General features: G+C 41.1%; 1 protein-coding gene across 1 annotated transcript in view; it reads left to right on the forward strand.

The window, feature by feature from the left end:
- The window catches only part of LOC311037792 (one cut domain family member 2-like), a gene marked incomplete at both ends in the record, with an annotated part of 40,319 nt that extends 33,597 nt beyond the window's left edge, over positions 1-6,722 (forward strand). The window contains one exon of the mRNA XM_084047082.1: positions 6,409-6,722. Within this exon, the coding sequence (XP_083903208.1) occupies positions 6,409-6,722 (314 nt within the window). The remainder of the gene's footprint in view (positions 1-6,408) is intronic.
- Positions 6,723-19,852: the final 13,130 nt, after the last annotated feature.

Consider the following 19,852-nt stretch of genomic DNA (forward strand, 5'->3'; position numbering starts at 1 on the left):
CATTTGAAGTAAATTGCTGTACCTCCATCTTTTGACCACAGTAAGCAATATTGAGAGAGAGAGAGAGAGAGAGAGAGACAGAGAGAGAGACACACAGAGAGAGAGAGAGAGAGAGAGACAGAGAGAGAGAGAGAGAGAGAGAGAGAGAGAGAGAGCGAAAGTGTGCGAGAGAATTGGTATTTCTGCAAGTAATTTAGGTCAACAGTTCAGACAAATTTAACCACATGAACCCCCATAGACATAAATAGGTAGACGGCTCGTTGGCCACACGTCAACACCTTCCCATGTTACACAGGGCAGCTTGCCATCATAAACTCCACTGCCAGAAATATGCCTTGCAGTCCAATATACTGTAGGTGCCTGAGACTAAAACGGCTTAGAGTGCCGCACTACAAGCTTGTAGATCTGCAATTTTGGGGGAAAATCGTGAAAATGTGTGTTTTAAAGTGAACATTTTTAACTCTGATCTGTGCTTCTGGGGGTACCTGGAACAACATATTTTGAGATGGGGGTGCGCGGCCAAATACAAATCATTTTGGGGGTCCTTGACATGGAAAGGTTGGAGCACGACTGATATTATAGCAACATACTGTTAGGATTTAGAAAACATTTTTAGATATGTATTTGGCCGCGGACCCCCTGTTCCAGGGACCCCCCAGGAAGCAAAGATTTGAGTTACAAATGTTTGCTTTAAAAAAAATATATATATATATATTCAAAGATTTGCACAAATGTTCATGATTTAAAAAAAAAAAAGTGTTTTCAATATTTTTGAATAATGGTTTAAGTGGTTACACAGATGTGTTCCTGGTCTTAATGGGTTAAACGAGTATCCTGTACAATAACATAACTACATGCAATAACATACAATAACATTTCTAAACCAAACTGCTTGTACATCGGTTGAGAATTCAGCGAGTTGTGATGATTTCAATTGTGGAGAGACCTTCCTCCTGCTCCCATAGACATTACATTACATTACATGGGGCATTAGGGGGAGCCAGGGTTTTGCCATCATAACCAATATGGCTCCCCGTTGACGCATTGCTCCAATGAGCAGGAGAAGACAATGCGGTATCCATCTACCTGTCTATACAGTGGTGGAAGAGGTACTCGGATACATTACTTAAGTAAAAAGTAGCAATACCACAATATAAAAAAATACTCTGTTACAAGTAAAAAAAAAGCCTGTGTTCAAAATGTTACGCGTAAAAGCACAAAAGTATTGGCATCAAAATATACTTAAAGTACCAAAAGTAAAAGTACTAAAACGTTTGAAAATAGCAGATCTACAAGCTGACAATGCGTCGCGATGTGAGCTTGTAGATCGGCTATTTTCAAATAGCCTAGGTATAAAATAGGGCTAAATTGGTTAATGTATGTTTTATAATATAATAATGTATGTCTGCAAAGTAACTAGTAACTACAGTTTAAAAATAATAGTACAATATTTGCCTCTGAGATGTAGTGGAGAAAATAGCAGATCTACAAGCTCACAACGCGTCGCAATGCAACAACGGCAGTTGTATTATTATTATTGTCATCATTGTCTATTGCCAATATTATCTCTCCACCTGCCAGGGTCCTTGCTGTGTTGCAAGAAATGAGACCTTTGAGTTACTGTGAATGATTTGCTGTCACGTCACTGATGAGATCACATCTGATCTGCTGTTTACAGTATGGTAAACACAGGGGTCCACAGGGGTCAACAGGGGTCCACAGGGGTCCACGGGGTCAGGCACATTAGTCTATAAAACCAGGCTCATATAGCCAGATATTTCAGGTATTATATTATACACTATGGATGTTATAACCATGGATGTTATGACCCATTGTGAGCTTGTAGATCGGCTATTTTCAAATGGCCGAAATGCATATAGGGCTGAAGTGGTTTTGTAATAATAATCAAAATCTATAAAGTAACTAGTAACTAAAGTTTTCAAATAATTGTAGTGGAGTAAAAGTACAAGCACAGAAAATTGGAAATACTCCAGAAAAGTAAAAAATACCTACAGTAAGTAGGTATTTTACACCACTGTATGTTTTAGATATACACAGTTAAACCCCCCTGAGTTCATTTATCCCTTTGTAACTCTGAGAGTGTACACATGTAACCAAATGGACCCAATTCTCTTTCAAAGAAGTGTTTTGACAGGCCCCATTATGCATTCAGAGGGCAACTGTGCCCCCATTTGGCAACAAGATGTAACTGCAGCTAGACTGCCCATGGGCGTGGAAGGGAAAGAGTCATGTTATAAATGTGTCAGTGCACGTACAGTAGAGCAGTGGTTCTCAAAGTGGGGTCCGGGGACCCCCGGGGGTCCTTGGAGGGGTACCAGGGGGGCCCAACAAAATTTGTTTTGAATATAGTGTCACAATCATTTTAACCACTTTAACCATATTTTACAGTTTGGCTATTCAAAAATAGCAGATATACAAGGTCATAGCGGGGCACCGAGTGCCGCACTATGAGCTTGTAGATCTGCTATTTTTGAAAAAAAATTGTGCAAATCTTCGAATATATATATATTTTAAAGCGAACATTTGAAACTAAAATCTTTGCTTCTGTGGGGGTCACTGGAACAAAATATTTTGAGATGAGGGGGTCCGCGGCCAAATACATATTATTTTGGGGGTCCTTGACACACGAAAGTTTGAGAACCACTGCAGTAGAGAAATGTGATGCACATATTAGGAATCTGTGACTCAAACACAGAATAAGCTAAAACTCCTGCTTCTCGTGTTTAAGCACAGGCACTTACAAGCTTGTGGGTTTGTACTGTAGATCTGCTATGTTTTGACACCTAGAATAGGGGTGCTAGGGTTCATATGGTTATGTCTTAAAATGTACGAATAAAAAAGATAGCATTACCACTAGCCCATCCATCAGTACCATGGACAGCGACAGTACACTGCAGCTGGTCAGAGCTAGAAATATACTTCATACTTTGGCTATTCAAAAATAGCAGACATTTTTGAATATCCCAAGTTTTATCGTGAACACATTTTCACGATAAAAAAAAAATATCGATCTACAAGCTCATAACGTGGCACTTGGTGCCACGTTATGAGCTTGTAGATCTGCTTTTTTTTATCGCGAAAATGTGTGCAAATCTTTGAATATATATATTAAAGCGATTTTCTTTTACTCAAATCTTTGCTTCTGGGGGTCCCTGGAACAACATAGATGGGGGTCTGCGGCCAAATGCATAGTATTTTGGGTGGTCCTTGACATGAAAAGGGTTTGAGGACCACTGATATTATAGCAACATACATGAAAAAAAAGCTGTTAGGATTTAGAAGACATTTGTAGAATCCCCAGAAGCAAATATTTGAGTTACAAATGTTCACTTTAAAAATGATTCGATGATTTGCACACATTTTCACGTTTAAAAAAAAATAGCAGATCTACAGGCTAGCGTGGCACTCGGTGAGCTTGTATATCTGCTATCTTTTAATAGCCCAAAGAAATCTAAAATGAAACAGATGTGCTACCGGTCAAAGATGGGTTAAAGATTAAACTGTGCGTGGGGCAAAATAACAACATACAGTAGATGTTGAGTATGTTCACTCAATACATTGTGTTGCTGACATATTGCTTGGTGAAGTTAGGATACTACAAACAGAGATATACTCAAAATGACACCTCGCTTTTACAAGTGTGCTGATCATATTATACAATGGAAGTGTCCTAAGCTGATGTGATACAGGCCTAACTAACTGGTGTCTGTATTGTGGGGTAAAGTATCAGCCTTTATCCCTCATTTAAAATCAAATCCTATTTCTGTTCTAGGGATCAACCAGCAGGACATTTTGGGTTAGATGTTCTAGAACAGTGGTTCTCAGAGGGGGATCAACAAGGGGTCCTTAGACTAGGGGGTCCCCAGCTAAATTAGTTAAAACATAGCGTCACAATCATTTTAAACACTTAGCTTTGGCTATTTAAAAATAGCAGATCTACAAGCTCTAGATTTTTGAAAAATCTTGAAAATGTGTGCATATCTTTGAATATATATTTTGAAAGCGAACATTTTTATCTCAAATCTTTGCTTCTGGGGGGTCCCTGGCACAAAACATTGTCTAGATTGGGGTCCGCGGCCAAGTGTATTTCAATTTAGGGGTCCTTGGCAATAGAAATAGGTTGAAAGCCACTGTTCTAGAATATGTTCTACAAAGTGTACTAATGGCCATAATATGAACATGCAGAGAATAATGCAAAATAAATTATCTTTTAGTCGGCCGTCCTATCTGTCTTCTGTGTCACTTAAACGCTTTGATAAGAAGCTGAGAGGAGAGGAGATATGTCGATGCCACTAAAAGCTGTTTGCGTGCGTGTGTGTGCGTCTGTGCGTGTGTGCGCACGTGTGTGCGTGTGCGTGTGTGTGTGTGTGTTTACGGCGGGGGCTCCGGGATAGTTTCCTCTTACATAATAGTTTTGTACTCGATTGAGTTCTTAACCTGATTCCCATCGATCGGGCGGGGTCTGAGTTGTGCATACTTAATTCAGGGCGGTAATCAAATCAAACGCAGCGCAGACTCGCTGCCCGGCGCGTTGACTGGCTGAGACATAACAGCGGCAGCAGCAGCCAGGCCCCATCAAAAGAGCACTTGTTTGTTTTAACAGATGGCTCTCATAAACACAGACAGTGGTGTAAAGCTAGTGGTTGTCAAAGTGGGGGTCCGGGGACCCTCCAGGGGCCCTTGAGGGGGTTCCCTCAAGGGTCCCCTAACAAAAATGCATGTATTTTAACCCATTAAGAAGAACCTGGAACGCATCTGTGTCACTTTTTCATTTGAGCAAAAAAAAACATTATTTTACACTTTGGCTATTCAAAAATAGCAGATATACAAGCTCATAGCGCGGCACAGAGTGCCGTGCTACGAGCTTGTAGATCTTCTATTTTTGAAAAATCGTGAAAATGTGTGCAAATCTTTGAATATATATTATTTAAGGAGAATTCTTTCTTTAACTCTATTCTTTGCTTCTGGGGGGTCCCTGGAACAAAACATTTTGAGAGTCGGCGGCCAAATACATATCATTTTGGGGGTCCTTGACATGAAAAAGATTGAGCTACTGTTGGGATCTAGAAGACATTGTAGAATCGGATTCAGGTCTTAATGGGTTAAATCCTCAGTGGAGGTAGTGTACACATGGAACCAAATGTAAGAGTCACTTTGTCACATGATCATAAATTACTTTCACATTAATATTGGGCATTATTGATTGTATAGCATAGAACACATAGCATACATTAGAAAGCATAGAAAATACTAAAGGATACAAAAGGTCTGTTTTGAGCTTGGGAGTTTGTCTCACCTGTCTTCCCTGTTCACAAGCTGTGTGCTTTATCACAACAACATGCTGACCCTCACACGTGAGGACCACACACACAACATGTCAACACCTACTGGTGCTTCAGTGCTCTGTGACATAATGAAGCGTTTGGAGGTGGCAGTTTTGCGCATTGTGGAGCTGTGTGCTATAGCAGTAAGACCCATTCAATCCGGGAATGCATCTGTGTCACTTTAGATTTCCTTGGCACCGAGGGCCGCGCTATGAGCTTGTAGATCTGCTATTTTTGAAGAAAAAATGTTTTGAAAATGTGTGCAACTATTTGAATATATATATTTTTAAAGCAAACATCTGTAACTCAAATCTTTGCTTCTGGGGGTCCCCTGGAACAAAACATTTTACAAATGTACGCTTTAAAAAATATATATTCAAAGATTTGCACAAATGTTCAAGACTTTTCAAAAATAGCAGATCTACAAGCTCATAGCGCGGCACTCGGTGCCGTGCTATGAGCTTGTAGATCTGCTATTTTTGAAAATAAAATAAAGACGGGCTGTCTTTTATTACTATACTATTTCATTTTGTTATTGATCATTTGAACTTGTATTGATGGCATTTAAAGTAGCTGATTTGATTCATAATGGTACTATCAGTGACAGTGTAGGAGACAGACAGACAGACAGACAGAAATGTATATAGGGCTGAAGTGGTTAATGTATGTTTTGTAATAATAATCCAAATCTACAAAGTAACTAGTAACTAAAGTTTTCAAATAATTGTAGTGGAGTGAAAGTACAATATTTGCCTCTGAGATGTAGTGGAGTAGAAGTAAAAGTACAGAGAATTGGAAATACTCCAGTAAAGTAAAAAATACCTAACAAATGTACTTAAGTACAGAACTTGAGTAAATGTACTTAGTTACTTTACACCACTGTGGCCAAAATAGTCATCTTGTTGACTGAGGTGTTCTGTACGTTCAACTGTTTTGTTTTAAAAAACCATGACTGAAATAAAACTAACTAACTAACTAACTTCTCTTCTCCTCTTGTTCCTCCCCCCGCTCGGCCCTGTGCGCGCGGCGCGGCGCCCTCCATCTCTCTCGACATCGCCGACAGCGTGCAAGCGGAAGGAGCAGGACCCGAGCAAGGAGCGAGGAGGAGGAGGAGGAGGAGGAGGAGGCAGCACACCAAAGAAGTCGCGCCTGGTCTTCACCGACCTGCAGCGGCGCACCCTGCTGGCCATCTTCAAGGAGAACAAGCGGCCGTCCAAGGAGATGCAGCTCACCATCTCCCAGCAGCTGGGCCTGGAGCTCACCACCGTCAGCAACTTCTTCATGAACGCCCGCCGCCGCAGCCTGGACAAATGGATGGATGAGGGCTGCAGTCCCGGGGGCCAGTCGTCGGCCTCCAGCACTTGTACCAAAGCATGATAAGATGAATAGCAAAGAAAAAGGGATTTTGTGGGGGAATTATCTGTTTTTTTTTGGGGGGGAGATGGGATCGGATGGGTGGGGCGGGGCTTAGGGAAAGGGAAAGATAGAAAAGGGGGGGGGCAACTGTGGGAGATCAGGGAAGGAGTGGGAGCGTCGGGGGGGTTGACGGTGGAGAGAAGTCGGGGGGAGATGTGGTGAACGGGGAGGGTTTTTGGTTGGACATTCGGCTATAGTGGTGCACCACCCCAGGTATGGGATGGATCCACCACGACTGTCGGGAGTGAGAAAAAACAAAATTTATACTGTTTTTGTTTTGTTTTTTTGTTGCTTTTTTGTTTTGTTTTTTTAAGGATGATAAACTACGGAGAGGGGCTGCTCACTGCGCGCAAAACATGTCTATTGCAAAAATCACCATTGTTTTTCAAAAATCCATCCATTCCATTTCCAACCCTGTGAAAGTAGAGGGGGAAAACTATTTTACACACGCAAACCTCTCTGAAACCCCACAGCCTCAATCACAAAGAATTCACATCCACTTCCCTCTCTAAAAGTCATTCAAATCTATTCCTCGACACACAATGCTTTATTTCCTCTCAGTATAGGCTAACACTAGCCCAAATACCAAAGACTATGAGAATATGTATATTTTCTATTATGCAATATATAGGCTGAATGACTAAAAACACAAACAAAAATTACCCAACCAATGAAAGCTTTACGACAGCAGAATGTTCTAGAACCCCGTGGAGATGAGAATCACGATTTCTTCATTCATAAAGTAATAACTTTCCAGTTATATATAGAGGTGCAGCTGTGTTGACGCTCGCCCACACAAAGAGGGCTTGGGAGATTGCACGACCAAATTATGAAAATCATCCGATGAAAACTATGGCGCACACAGCTCCGAGGAGCTGTGGAGGGAAAGTGAATTATGTCAAAGCCACATTATATACGCCTGCCGGCTGTCATTCAGTTTTCATAGGGATTTATTTGAATCAGGTACAGCTACACGAAGCAAACCTCAGTGAAGAAATAGATGTTAAAGACCAAAGAGAGAAAAAAAAAGACTGGGTCGTTCTTGAAACCAGTGATTAAGACAGCTCACAAATAAGTACATTTGAGGCAACGGTTGTGTAATTTCGACATGCAATCTCCGCTCCAAGCCAGCACTATTTCCAGGGTTCCAACACTGACTTGTTTTTGAAATGGCAGAACATAATTAACCCATTAAAACCTGAGGCCGAGTCTACAAATGCCTTCTAAATCAATAGTTAACACACTTTCAAGATTAAAAAAAAAAAGTTAAATGTTAAATTGCAGATTGTACAAGCTCGCAGCACGGCAAGAAGTGACGCGATGCGAGCTTGTATATCCGCTATTTTTGAATAGCCAATGCAAAAATCTAAAATGACACATGCTTCCCCGGTTTTAATGGGTTAAGACAGGGGACAGTGAGGTTATGAGCCAGACATGGTTAAGACTTCGGGGATGGCAAATATGCAAGCACAAACACACACACACACACACACACACACACACACACACACGCGCACGCACACATATTACATGTACACGCACATGGATCCAACATACACCAACTTACACATCTGTCTTCGTAGTTTGAGGCGTCTAGACTAAAAGCTTTCTCAGTGTATTTAGCCGTTAGCGATGAATCGTTATATATATCTATAGATATAAATATGCGTATATATATATAAATGTATGTGAGCACAATCTTGAAGCACATTTTCTTTGCAATAGAACCGGGGCTTTCCAGCAAAAAAAGCCAAGTGGTCTTCACATCTTAGAAAACTCAGGATGCCATTTTTTCTAAACAGCGGTTGAAGAACACACTTATACACACTTTGTTCAGTGTCTGTCCTTAGTAGTAGCAGCATGCACGCAGGCGCACACACACGCGCACACTTGCTCACTGGCACACTTTTACTGCACGTGTGAATGCATACAAACACACACACACACACACTCACGAGTACATTCGATTTCAAATTATTTTTATGTACAAAGCAAAGGCGCAAGCAACAAAACACAAATACAAACGTGTGAACACACACACACACACACACACACACACACACACACACACACACACACACACACACACACACACACACACACACACACACACACACACACACACACACACACACACACACACACACACACACACACACACACACACACACACACACACACACAACCTCAAAGAGTCATTTCCCAGACATGTTTCAGACTTCCCTCTGACTAAACCAAAGCTGATCTCCAGTGTTCCCTATAGCTTTACTCATACAAGACACTTTGATCAGGGCTAGCCAGCTAGCATCCTGGCATTAAGACGATCTGTGTTCCGTTTATTTCGATTTGAACAAAACCTAGATTTGTTGAATGTGTCACATTCCAGAGAGCTCAATAATCAATCATCTCTCTCTCTCTCGTGTCTCATAGGAGAAGAGGCAGCCACACAAAGACACAAAACACCCCCCAGTATCTCTGAAAATGCTGTCATCTAAAAAAACAAGACACCCCGGTGAACACAATTTGCCACAAAACCAGATATTTACTTCCAGTGCAGCGCCATCCATAACATTAAAAATACCTCCAGGATCTACACGCTAGCCCTGACCTCCATTCACCAGACACCTAGAGAGTTTTGTTTCCCCTCTATAGCGGTGGTTCTCAACATGGGCTCCCGGGGACCCCCAGAGGTCCCTGAGAGGGTTCCAAGAGGGTCCCCCAGCTAAATCATTCATAACCAGGAACCAAATGGACACTTGAAGGTCTTTAACTCAGAGAGAGTACAAATGGAACCAAAAATAATGTACCCGTTCCATTTGCACGCACTGAGAGTTAAATTAACTCTTAAGGATTCTCGCTTTCCGTTTAGATTGGGGTCCCCGGAGACACACATCCTAAATAATGGGGGTCCGTGGCCTATATTTAATATCAAAGTGGGGGGGGCCCTTGGAAAATGGAAAATGTTGAGAATCACTGCTCTCTATACCATAACAACGTTAGACGGCTTTGGTGTGACAGCAGTACCTGCTGATTATTCCAGCTGGGTCTGAAATTGCGGAGCGGGGGGTGGGTGGCGGGGGTCCGGGGTCGTGGGTGGCGGTGGGGGTCGGAGCTGTCCAGGCTGATCAGGGCCTTTGTTATAGTTGAGGACAATCTAAAGACGATGCCTGTGGCAGCTCTCACCCCTACCAGGGGTCATCGTGAGAGGCTGGGGAGATGAGTTTCTGCACTGCAAACGAGTCAATTTATTTATGTATTGGAAGATTTTTAAGCTTGTACTCGGGCTTGGAAAAAAAGGGTCTCAATCTTTTCTTGCAGTGCGGGAGAAATGATGTGGGTCGGGCAGATGGACAGACACACAGACGATGAGTCAGGCAGAGATGTAATAATGCAAGGTTTCTGTGTCTGTCTGTCTGTCTGCCTGTCTTTCTGTCTGTCTCTCCATACACTCTGCCTAATAGCCCTGATACCTCACACTCTCCCGCCCTCTCAACAATCATAGTCATGCTATCAGCATCACATATGATGTAAATACACCACCCCCCTCTCCAAGAAAAAAATAACTCAGCCCACACCCACCCAACTATCCACCTATTCCAAATCCACAATCATCCCATAAATCACCTCATCCAGCTATTGAACCAAAAACGTTAAACCAAAAAAAACCAAAGGAAAGACGTCGGTCAGCAGCCCCTGCTCCTGCTTTAGGGAAACCCCAGGCTGAGAAAAATCCCTTGGCCTGGTTTAGACGCAAGCCAAAGGCTCTAAGAACGATAACTAAAATGGACACTTGAGACTTTTTCTATTTATTGACAAATCGAAACCAAAGAAAAACTTTTTCTGCACCTAACTGTTCCAACAAAAGGAAAAAAAGGAAAAAAAAAACGAACTACTCTGAAAGACGGAAGAGAATTATTACGGGGGGGAAAAAAAGAGTGGTGGTGATGACGTTGAGAATGATGGAGAAGGAAGTGGAGGAGGAGGAAGAGAAGGAAGAAATAAAGGAAGGACAGATGAAAAGAGGACATCGATGGAGCGGAGAAGTTCAGTAGCTTTGTTCTGCTTGATGTCGCATCAGGCTGTTTTTTTTTTAATGGGGAAGCAGGCTGGGAACAGAAAGGGTTACAAAAAAAAAGGGGGGGGGGACGTGTGGGGAAAAGGGGGAAGGAAGGGGGGAAAGTAAGCAAGCAAGGGAGGAAGGAAGCAAGCAAGGTGGCCATTTTCTTCCCTCCAAACCCCACGAGGCAGAACATAACGTGTCTCTCACAGTTGAGGAGTGTCTTTAACGTGTGCCTATGCAGTTTTTCAACGTCAAAATGGTAAAAGAACAACGACGACCTCATCAGCTAACAAACCAAAGATACACCGTTAATGCAGTAGCAGAGCCTCCCCCCACATACACATTCAATAAGTATCTCTCTCTCTCTCTCTCTCTCTACATATACAGTACAATGCTATGTTATGCTGTGCTCTATTCTTAATCCATTTTGCCAGTGGTTTGGATGACACCCTAAGATTTAACACCCCAAAATATTGACTTTTGATTTCCTTAGTGCAATAATTAGCTGCAATTGTTTTTTTCTGAAAGCAGAAAAAAAAAAGATAAAATAGACGAGGCATTGTATAGAAAAGAATAGATCACCGTTTGAACAAATCAAGTTGTGTGAGGACATTTAAATGAACAAATTCTTTGAGAAACCCAAACCAGACGTCTTGCTGTGTATACAGTGTCTGATCTTTCAAAAACGTGTTAACCCTCTCAGCGTGGCATTAGCAGACGACCATCAAAAAAAACAACACATTTTTGACGAGCTCGCTGCACTTTAGCGGCGACACTGTAGCTTTACCCCGAGAAGCGGAATTGTTTGTTAAATCCCCATCGGGGATCGATTCAGGGTGAGAAGAGGACACTGACTCCTCCCTTATGTGTGTCAGTTTTAATTTTGCTCTGCACCTATAACTCAAACACGCAAAAGTAGCACATTCCTAAAATGTAGAAACTTCATTTTTAGAACCCAGATTGGTTCTTACAATCTAGATCTCACTGGGTTCACAGACTCAGTCATGCACCTGCAGTTTGCAGCGTGACACGTTGGGATCACACTTGTGGATCTGCTATTATCCGTGCGCGACACACCGGCACAACTTAAGTATATACAGTTTTAATGTTGCATTCAATTCGATTCTATTCAATCACTATACGTCAAGACACCCGATCTATTCTAGGCACCCGCCACGCCTGAGAGCACCGTGACCGTCGAGAAAGCATTGTGACATAACAGGACATCCTAACCGTCCCATCGCTACACCCACTATCCACTCTTTAGCTCATCCTTTAAGGAAGGGGGAGGGGGCACTGCTACTCCATACGTACAACAACAATAAAATAAAGCTGAAAAAAAAAAAGTGAAAAAGAAAAAAAAAATGTACGGTTCAACACCTGCTGAGAGAAACTGCTCAATATCGGTCGAATAGCTTTATCTCTTTTAGTTTCCTCTCTCTCTCTGTCTCTCTTTCTGTCTGTAAAAGCTTCTAGGCCAAAGAAGCCCCCACTGACCTGACCCTCCCATTGGCCACGCACACTGGTGGGGCGGGCCTCAGGGATCAGGAAGTGGAGGCCATTTTCCATTCCCACTGCAGTTCTGTCTGAAATCTAAAGCCCGGTTCATGCTTTGTCGCAAAGCTGGCTGGCCGGCCGGCGCGCTTAAAAATAGCTTGTACCAGCTGTTTTCCAGACGCGTGACACGACACGGCGGTGCGACAGAGCATAGATTAGGCGTTACACAGGCTAAACCTGCCAAACCAAACCAAAAAGTATAATGCATACAAAAACCAAAAAGTCCATGAGATCCAAAGAGGTTTTCATTGCCTGTCTTTTTACTACTTAAAAAAGATTGCCAATGCCTATGTTGTACAACTACTACTACTACTACTACTACTATGATTATGTTCCTTTCTAGGTTCTTTTGCAATATATGATTTGTATTTAATGTAATTTATGCTTTTTTTTTGTTTTTAATTGAGAATTAATTTAAACAATTTTCTTTTTGTTTGTTTGCCAAATCTTCATCAGAACTCTTTTACCAGTAATGATGATTAGATTTGCCAAAGTTTACATGGTTTGTTCCTTCTTTTTTTTTTCTATTTTATTGTATTTATTTAAGAGATGTTTTAGAACACATTAGTTTTGTACTTAATTTAATGCTATTTAATTAGATGTAATTTTTGTTTTCTCGATGAATATTTATGGGTATTTAAGAATGTTAGTTGCATCCAAGATGCAGTGCTTTATGCCTCACATTGTTTAATTTATTCTTAGCTTTGTAACTTTTTATTGAAAGCGAACGAATGTCGTGTTCATTGTCTAGACTTAAATAACAGATCAATGTAGGAATGTCTTATAGATGTACTTTTGAATGTCGACACAATGCTACTCTCACTTTTTTAGCGATCAATTTTTTGTCCTGCGATGATTTGTATTTCTTTTTCTTTTCTTCTTTCTTAAATGCCTTCTGTTCCCAAAATGAAAACAATCTCTGTATGAGGAATAATACGAGCAATGAGCACTGCATCGGTTTTTGCTTTTCCTTTTGCCTTTTCTTCAATGTGATTTTACTTAATCATTTACAAGAGAGTTTGCTTTCTACCGCAGTGGTTCTCAAAGTGACCAGGTGTCCTTGGGGGGTTCCAGGGGGTCCCCAGCAAAATTAGTTAATATAGCATCAAAATTAATTTAACCACTTTAACCCCAATGTACCGGCTATTTGGAAATAGCCGATCTACAAGCTCACAACACGTTGCAATGCTATGCGTTGTGAGCTTGTAGATCGACTATTTTCCAAGAATCTTGAAAAAGATGTGAAAAATGTGTAATATTTTTTTAAACATTTTAACAACACAAATCTTTAATGGGGTTCCCTGGCACAAAAGTGTTTTTCAGATGGGGGTCAGTGGCCAAATACTTAATTAATTCGGGGCTCCTTGACATGAAAAAGTTTGAGAACCACTGATTTACAAGAGAGTTTTCTTTCTGTACCGACCATAGTTGGACAAGCAATGAATTTCAGACTGATATTAGTGACACTTCATCAGGAGCATTGAGGGCCACACGTTGATAGATATATCGATTGTTACAGACTACTCACCAAAGATAAGTGGAATCCTTGAGAGGCTGGTAAATGGGGGCGTGTTTACATGCAAACGCACAGCAAAATCCTCAGTGTTTAAATGACCCTGAGGATTTTGCTGTTTGCCGTATTCCAGATATCACTTAGGTACTTTTTGTTTTGGGGAAACTGGGATCCACGGTTCAGGTGCACCTCCATGTTCACGATCAGAAAAAAAAAGAAACTTACAAACAAATCCTTCTTTACAAATGAAAAGAATGTCTTAAAATGCTAACATTTTTGTAATGGGAGAATGTAATTATAGAATTTGGGACAACTGTCGTCATACTGCACGAGATGCATTGATGGTTCCATCAAACCCAGATAATGTTGTTTAATAACCTTATCTGGGATCTTCTGTATTTGGATAAAAAAAAAAGCTTTATATTCCGGGCCTTTTTTAACAGGCATTTACACGATACAGGACATGATGGGTGCACCTGTGACAGCTGGAATACACGAGTGTCTTGAATGGATGTGAACAGGAGAGTTGGTTGGGGGAAAGGGGGGGGGGTATGTAAACACGCTCACATGTTTTATTATGTTACGAAGTAAAAGTGAGGAATCCCTTAAAAGCTAGCTGCTTCCAAGACTGACTTTGTGTGTGTGTAAAAAAAAAGAAAAGAAAAAAACCTTTCTATTTCAATAGTGAGAACCAGAGAGGCTACCTCACTGACTTTCCATTTGTCCTTTTAATCGTGTTGATGAAAACCAAAGAAACCAAAGATTTTTTTCTATCAGTGCGGTCTGCGCTAGGGACCCATGCCTTTCCTACTTCCGGTTATTTTGTTTTATGGGTTTCGCAAATTTTATAATGCCACATACTTTAATGATCCTTTCTACACCATCTCTATATCTCTCCCACTCTCTCTATATCTCTCTTTCTCTTTTAGCCCTCGAGCAGGCTTCTACTCCTAAAAGAATGGATAGGAAAGACACGCTTATAGGGTTGAGTTGCAGTTGGATGCAGAATGTCAGGGGCCGCAGACAGCCAAATATCTATTTTTACATTCACATTTCAGCCCATTATCCGATGCCCTTATATAAAAGGGACGCAACAGCGGGGAAAAAGCTTCTTATATCACCATCGTTACACGTGATTTATAGTAACAAGTCTAACGCCTAAATTGGGCTCGGCGAGCATTATTTTCGACAAAGTATTTAGGCTTTTAGTAACAAAGCCACAGTAGCCACAGTATCCCTAAAATGATTGTATGTATTGTGTGAGAGGGCTGACACAGGACCAAGAAAAAGGTTTTGTAGAATTGCCTCATCCATAAACCCATTACCCAGTCCTTATACGGCTACTGAACATTCATATTATCGTCAAGGAAAGTTTGATTGTTTCCTTACCATTTGTCTTTGACCCGAATGCATTGATCGATCTTTGGGTCTCTGACCCGCAGTGACGCGATGTACTGAATCACGATGTATTTAAGAACAGCCTGAATCTCAAATGATGCTGTTTTGCACCGAACCTCTTCCGTAAAGAATAACAGTGGCATTATTATACTCTGATGACACCAGCGTAGTGGCCTTGTGGTAAGACACGTCCGCTCTGAGACTGAGCCGTTGGCGGGGTTCAATCCCCGACCAAGTCATACTGTACCAAAGAATATTTTACGAAAATAGCACCCAACGCCTCTCTGCTTGTCCCTCAGCATCAAGGGGTAAGTCCCTGCGACATACTGTATACTAGTGGCATGTCCAAGGGGTGTACTTGTACATCAAGCTGTCTCTCACGCTACGGAAACAGGAGAAAAGCTGCTGACTTATGGCAGTGGTTCTCAACATGTGGGTCGGGGTCCCCGCATGATTTTGGGGGGGTCCCCAGATGACAGAGAAGTGACAATTCAAGGACTTTTAATACCTCAAAAAGAAAAGAAAAAGACCATTACTGCATCAAAAGTAATCAACAAAATACACTATAACTAGTCAAACATTGGCCAAATAATATAAGAAAGCAGAAAAGAAATTGAAAATAGCCGATCTACAAGCTCACAACGCCTCGCAACTGTGAGCTTGTAGATCTGCTATTTTCACAATATTTATCTGTGGAGCCGAGTCAAACTAAATGTAATGCCTCAACTTCCACAATTCCAAGAACTTGTCAGGGTGGGGGTTCCCCAGTTCAATTAAGATTATTTTGGGGGGTCGCGGCCTGAAAAGGTTGAGAACCACTGACTTATGGGACACATCATGGTCTACTTACTTTACACCGATGACAAATACTATTGAGGGGATAAACGTATTGGCCCTTATTCGAAGGACATGAAAAACTTGTTTCATCTCTAACAAAAACCTAATACGCCCACAGGGACATGACGCCAGCATCGGCCGATTGCATTGTCACTGTATTTAGCTTACTTGATTGTACGCCAAGAAATAGAACAATATGCTGGATCAGGTGGAAATATATTGTCCCCGTTAAACGAGGGCGAAAAGCTGCCTTGAGCTGCCTCAAATATAACCAAAGAAACGACCTCCAAGGAACCCTATACCAAAGTCCAGAATCTTAAGGGTTTTTTTTTTTCTGTTTGCTTGGGTTCACTTCTGCGTGAGGCCCCTGTCTGCATCCAAGTGGCCAAATAAAAAGAAAAACTCCCTGACACAGACAATTGTATTAAATGACCCCATGGAGCTTGTACGGATTCAACTATACCTGTTTGGGAAAGCAACGTATGTTGAGAATCAGCTTAGGATAATAAGACTGTGACAGCAGGTTATGAAAGTTGCGGACATGCAGTAGGACCACCAACGACCTCCTGGATGTTATGCCTGATTTATACTTGTATGTATAAATCAGCTTAAATTGGGCTAAAACGTCTGTGGACCAGTGTTGATTTTGAAAAAGTATTGGCATCAAAATATACTTAAAGTATCAAAAGTGAAAGTACTAAAATGTTTGATCAGCTATTTCCAAATAGCCTATGTATAAAAATAGGGCTAAAGTGGTTAATGTGTGTTTTATAATATAATAATTTGTATCTGCAAAGTAACTAGTAACTAGAGTTTTCAAGTAATTGTAGTGGAGTAAAAGTATAATATTTGCCTCTGAGATGTAATGGAGTAAAAGTATTTAGTAGAAGTAAAAGTATTGAGAACGGGAAATACTCCAGTTAAGTAAAATTCCTCAAGAGTGTACTTAAGTATACAGTGCTTGAGTACATGTACTTAGTTACTTTACACCACTGGGCACCGGTAACTCCTATGTTAAGCTAGGCCGTGTCCTACTGCACTCCAGCCTCCTGTTATTATGTTGCTTTTCCCCAAGACAAGTTGCTTTACAAACAGAGATACAGTAGAGACGCTTTTGTTGCAAAGTACGAGATAACCCTGGATGAGTGCCTTGCTGGAACCAAAGCGAAGTGTAGAAAACCCTGTTGAGATAAAACGTTCTGTTTATGTGACTAATACCGTACCTCAGCACCTCAAGCCATTACAAATCTCTCTCTCTCTCCCTCCCTCCCTCTCTCTCTCGCTCTCTCCGTTTCCTCCTCTGTTCTCTGGTGCTTTGCTTCGCAATCAACGCAAAGAAACTCAGAGAGATTTACCAAAGGCTTACTGCTTTCTTTCTTTCTGTCTCTCTCTCTCTTTCCTCTGAGGCATTCCAACAACAGGCACAAAAGATGTAGTTTTCAACTCCTTCGTGGTGCAGAGCGCGATCCTCTCACGACCACATGTACAAATGTGAATAGAAAGGTCATGGGAGGATACGGCTGCTCCTGTGCGAATAACTATAGATATAGCGACTGCAGTGCATTGGTTTGTTTTGGACCACATGTGGAGTACAAAAGGGGTGATAGGTTTACAACGGAACAACACAATTATTGGAAGAAATGTATCCAATTTGTTGTGGTATAGGGGTCAACTTTTCCCCTCTGTTACTCCAGGTGGGCCAAACCAAACATTTTGCAAAACGCGACTTCGTTCTATCCAGGTGTGATGGAGACGAAGCTCTTTGCCCGCGATCTCTTCATTTCTCTCTTCTAATTCCTTTCTTTTCTTTTGTCCCCTTTCTCCCAAAACGGTTGCAAAGCTTTGTACGACGACAAAAAAAGAGACAAAACGTTTGTTGTGGCATGTTGAGTGTTCAGCGCAGACCGTGCTCTCCTTTACCAAAACTGTTGCAGATATACCTCATAGACACTAGTTGTTAGGATGATGTTAATATAGCGTATGTCATAAATTATTCACTTCCTCTTCTTCATCATTATTCTTATTATTTTTGGTAAACTGTGACTTTTAATGAAAACGAGCAAAACGTGGGTAAAAAAAAGAAGCTTTATACAGTTTTCATTTATGATTCTCTTTTTTGTAATATTTGAAGAAATGCGCTAAAACCAAAAATTCTCTTATGCTCTCTCTCTCTCTCTTTCTCTTGTTGATGTATAACTGTCCCTCTCTCCATCTCATCTGCTGAGAATGGAGGTTTTGTTTTATTTATTTAATTGTTTTTCCTTTGTTTTTTTGGGGGGGTTGCACTGGTCTTAAGGGCATTGGGAACACTGGTGGTACAACAAGGCCTATACAGTACGTACTTCTGCCTGGAATAACGGCGCCATCTTTATTCCACTGGGTTTTCTTTTTTGTATACCTTAATTCAACCATGTTTGAATCAATTTCCACACACAAAAAGGTATAGAAAAAACGAAAATGTCCCTTCTTTTTCTTTTAAAAACTCTCCTGTGTTTCGGTGAAGCATTTTCAGTCAGTAAACACCACAAAGCACTATAGCCCAGTTTTTATGCATGGGTATATTTACAGTTTAGCTAGCCATGTAATGCATTGTGATTATGCTTACTATGATTATATTATGATTATTAAAATAGCCCTTTTCCCCCCCATTTACAAATCCATACAGTACACAGTTCAAAGATAACAGCGTTGCATCTCACACTTTGTGTGATATTTGATCAGGTCTTATAGTCTGCTAAGTGCTAACACTGAAACAACTTCATGAAATTGGCTGCGTAGTGCTTACACAGTGAACGTGTTCATTTATCCATCTATAACTCTGAGAGAGTACAAATGTAACCAAATGGACACGTAAGGGTCCATTTGGTACACATGCACTCTCTTTGGTTACATGTGTGCTCTCTCAGAGTTACATTTAAAATATTTCCGTATACATCTTGCTCCCTAGAAATTAGACGATTAATTTGTAAATACACTAGATACCGGAGAGGCAAGTTTTATCGGTTGTAAATAAATAAATGTAGACATAACCAAACTGTTTCTCCCAGATCAATTGAGATCATTTTAAATTACTACAATGTGTCCCCAACTATATTATCGCAAAGTCTATGACGTGGCCATGAGAACGCACACTCAGGATTTTATTACGTACAACTAGCCCTATTCCAGTAGCTACTACATGCTAAAGCAGTGTAACTTGCTGAAAAGCACATTGATGGCTTACATTGACGGTTGTTACAGTCTCTCAAACACTGTAAACTGTAATGGTTTCTCCTGCATAATCAATACTGGATATACAGTACAGGATATATCTCGTTATAGATTCTACAGCATGCATAGTCTGAGTCAGAGGCTAGTCTGCGATGTCACAAACTCAGAAGCAGTGTAACTATAGCTGTAGTGTGTCTTGGCTCAGTCTTGTGACTCAAGGGGTCACCGTGGCTGAGCGGGTAGAGAGGCCGTCTGGTGATCAGAAGGTCACCGATTCGTCCATACCTACTACGGGTCGAAGTGTCCCTGAGCAAGACTCAGCCACCGATTGAATCTCAAGATTTCAAAGTCTCTCTATCCACACAAACAACTCATCTATCTGTAGAGGCCTGCAGGCATTCTCCCTCAGGCATTAAAGTTATTACAGAGGGGATATATCAAAAAATAGCCATGTCAGTATTAGCAGAACAAGTTCATTTATGAATAAACTATTCCCCAAAATCAGCACGTTTGACC

Source organism: Gymnoscopelus microlampas (genome assembly GCF_963454915.1).
Source record: "Gymnoscopelus microlampas genome assembly, chromosome: 21".
Taxonomy (NCBI): Eukaryota; Metazoa; Chordata; class Actinopteri; order Myctophiformes; family Myctophidae; genus Gymnoscopelus; species Gymnoscopelus microlampas.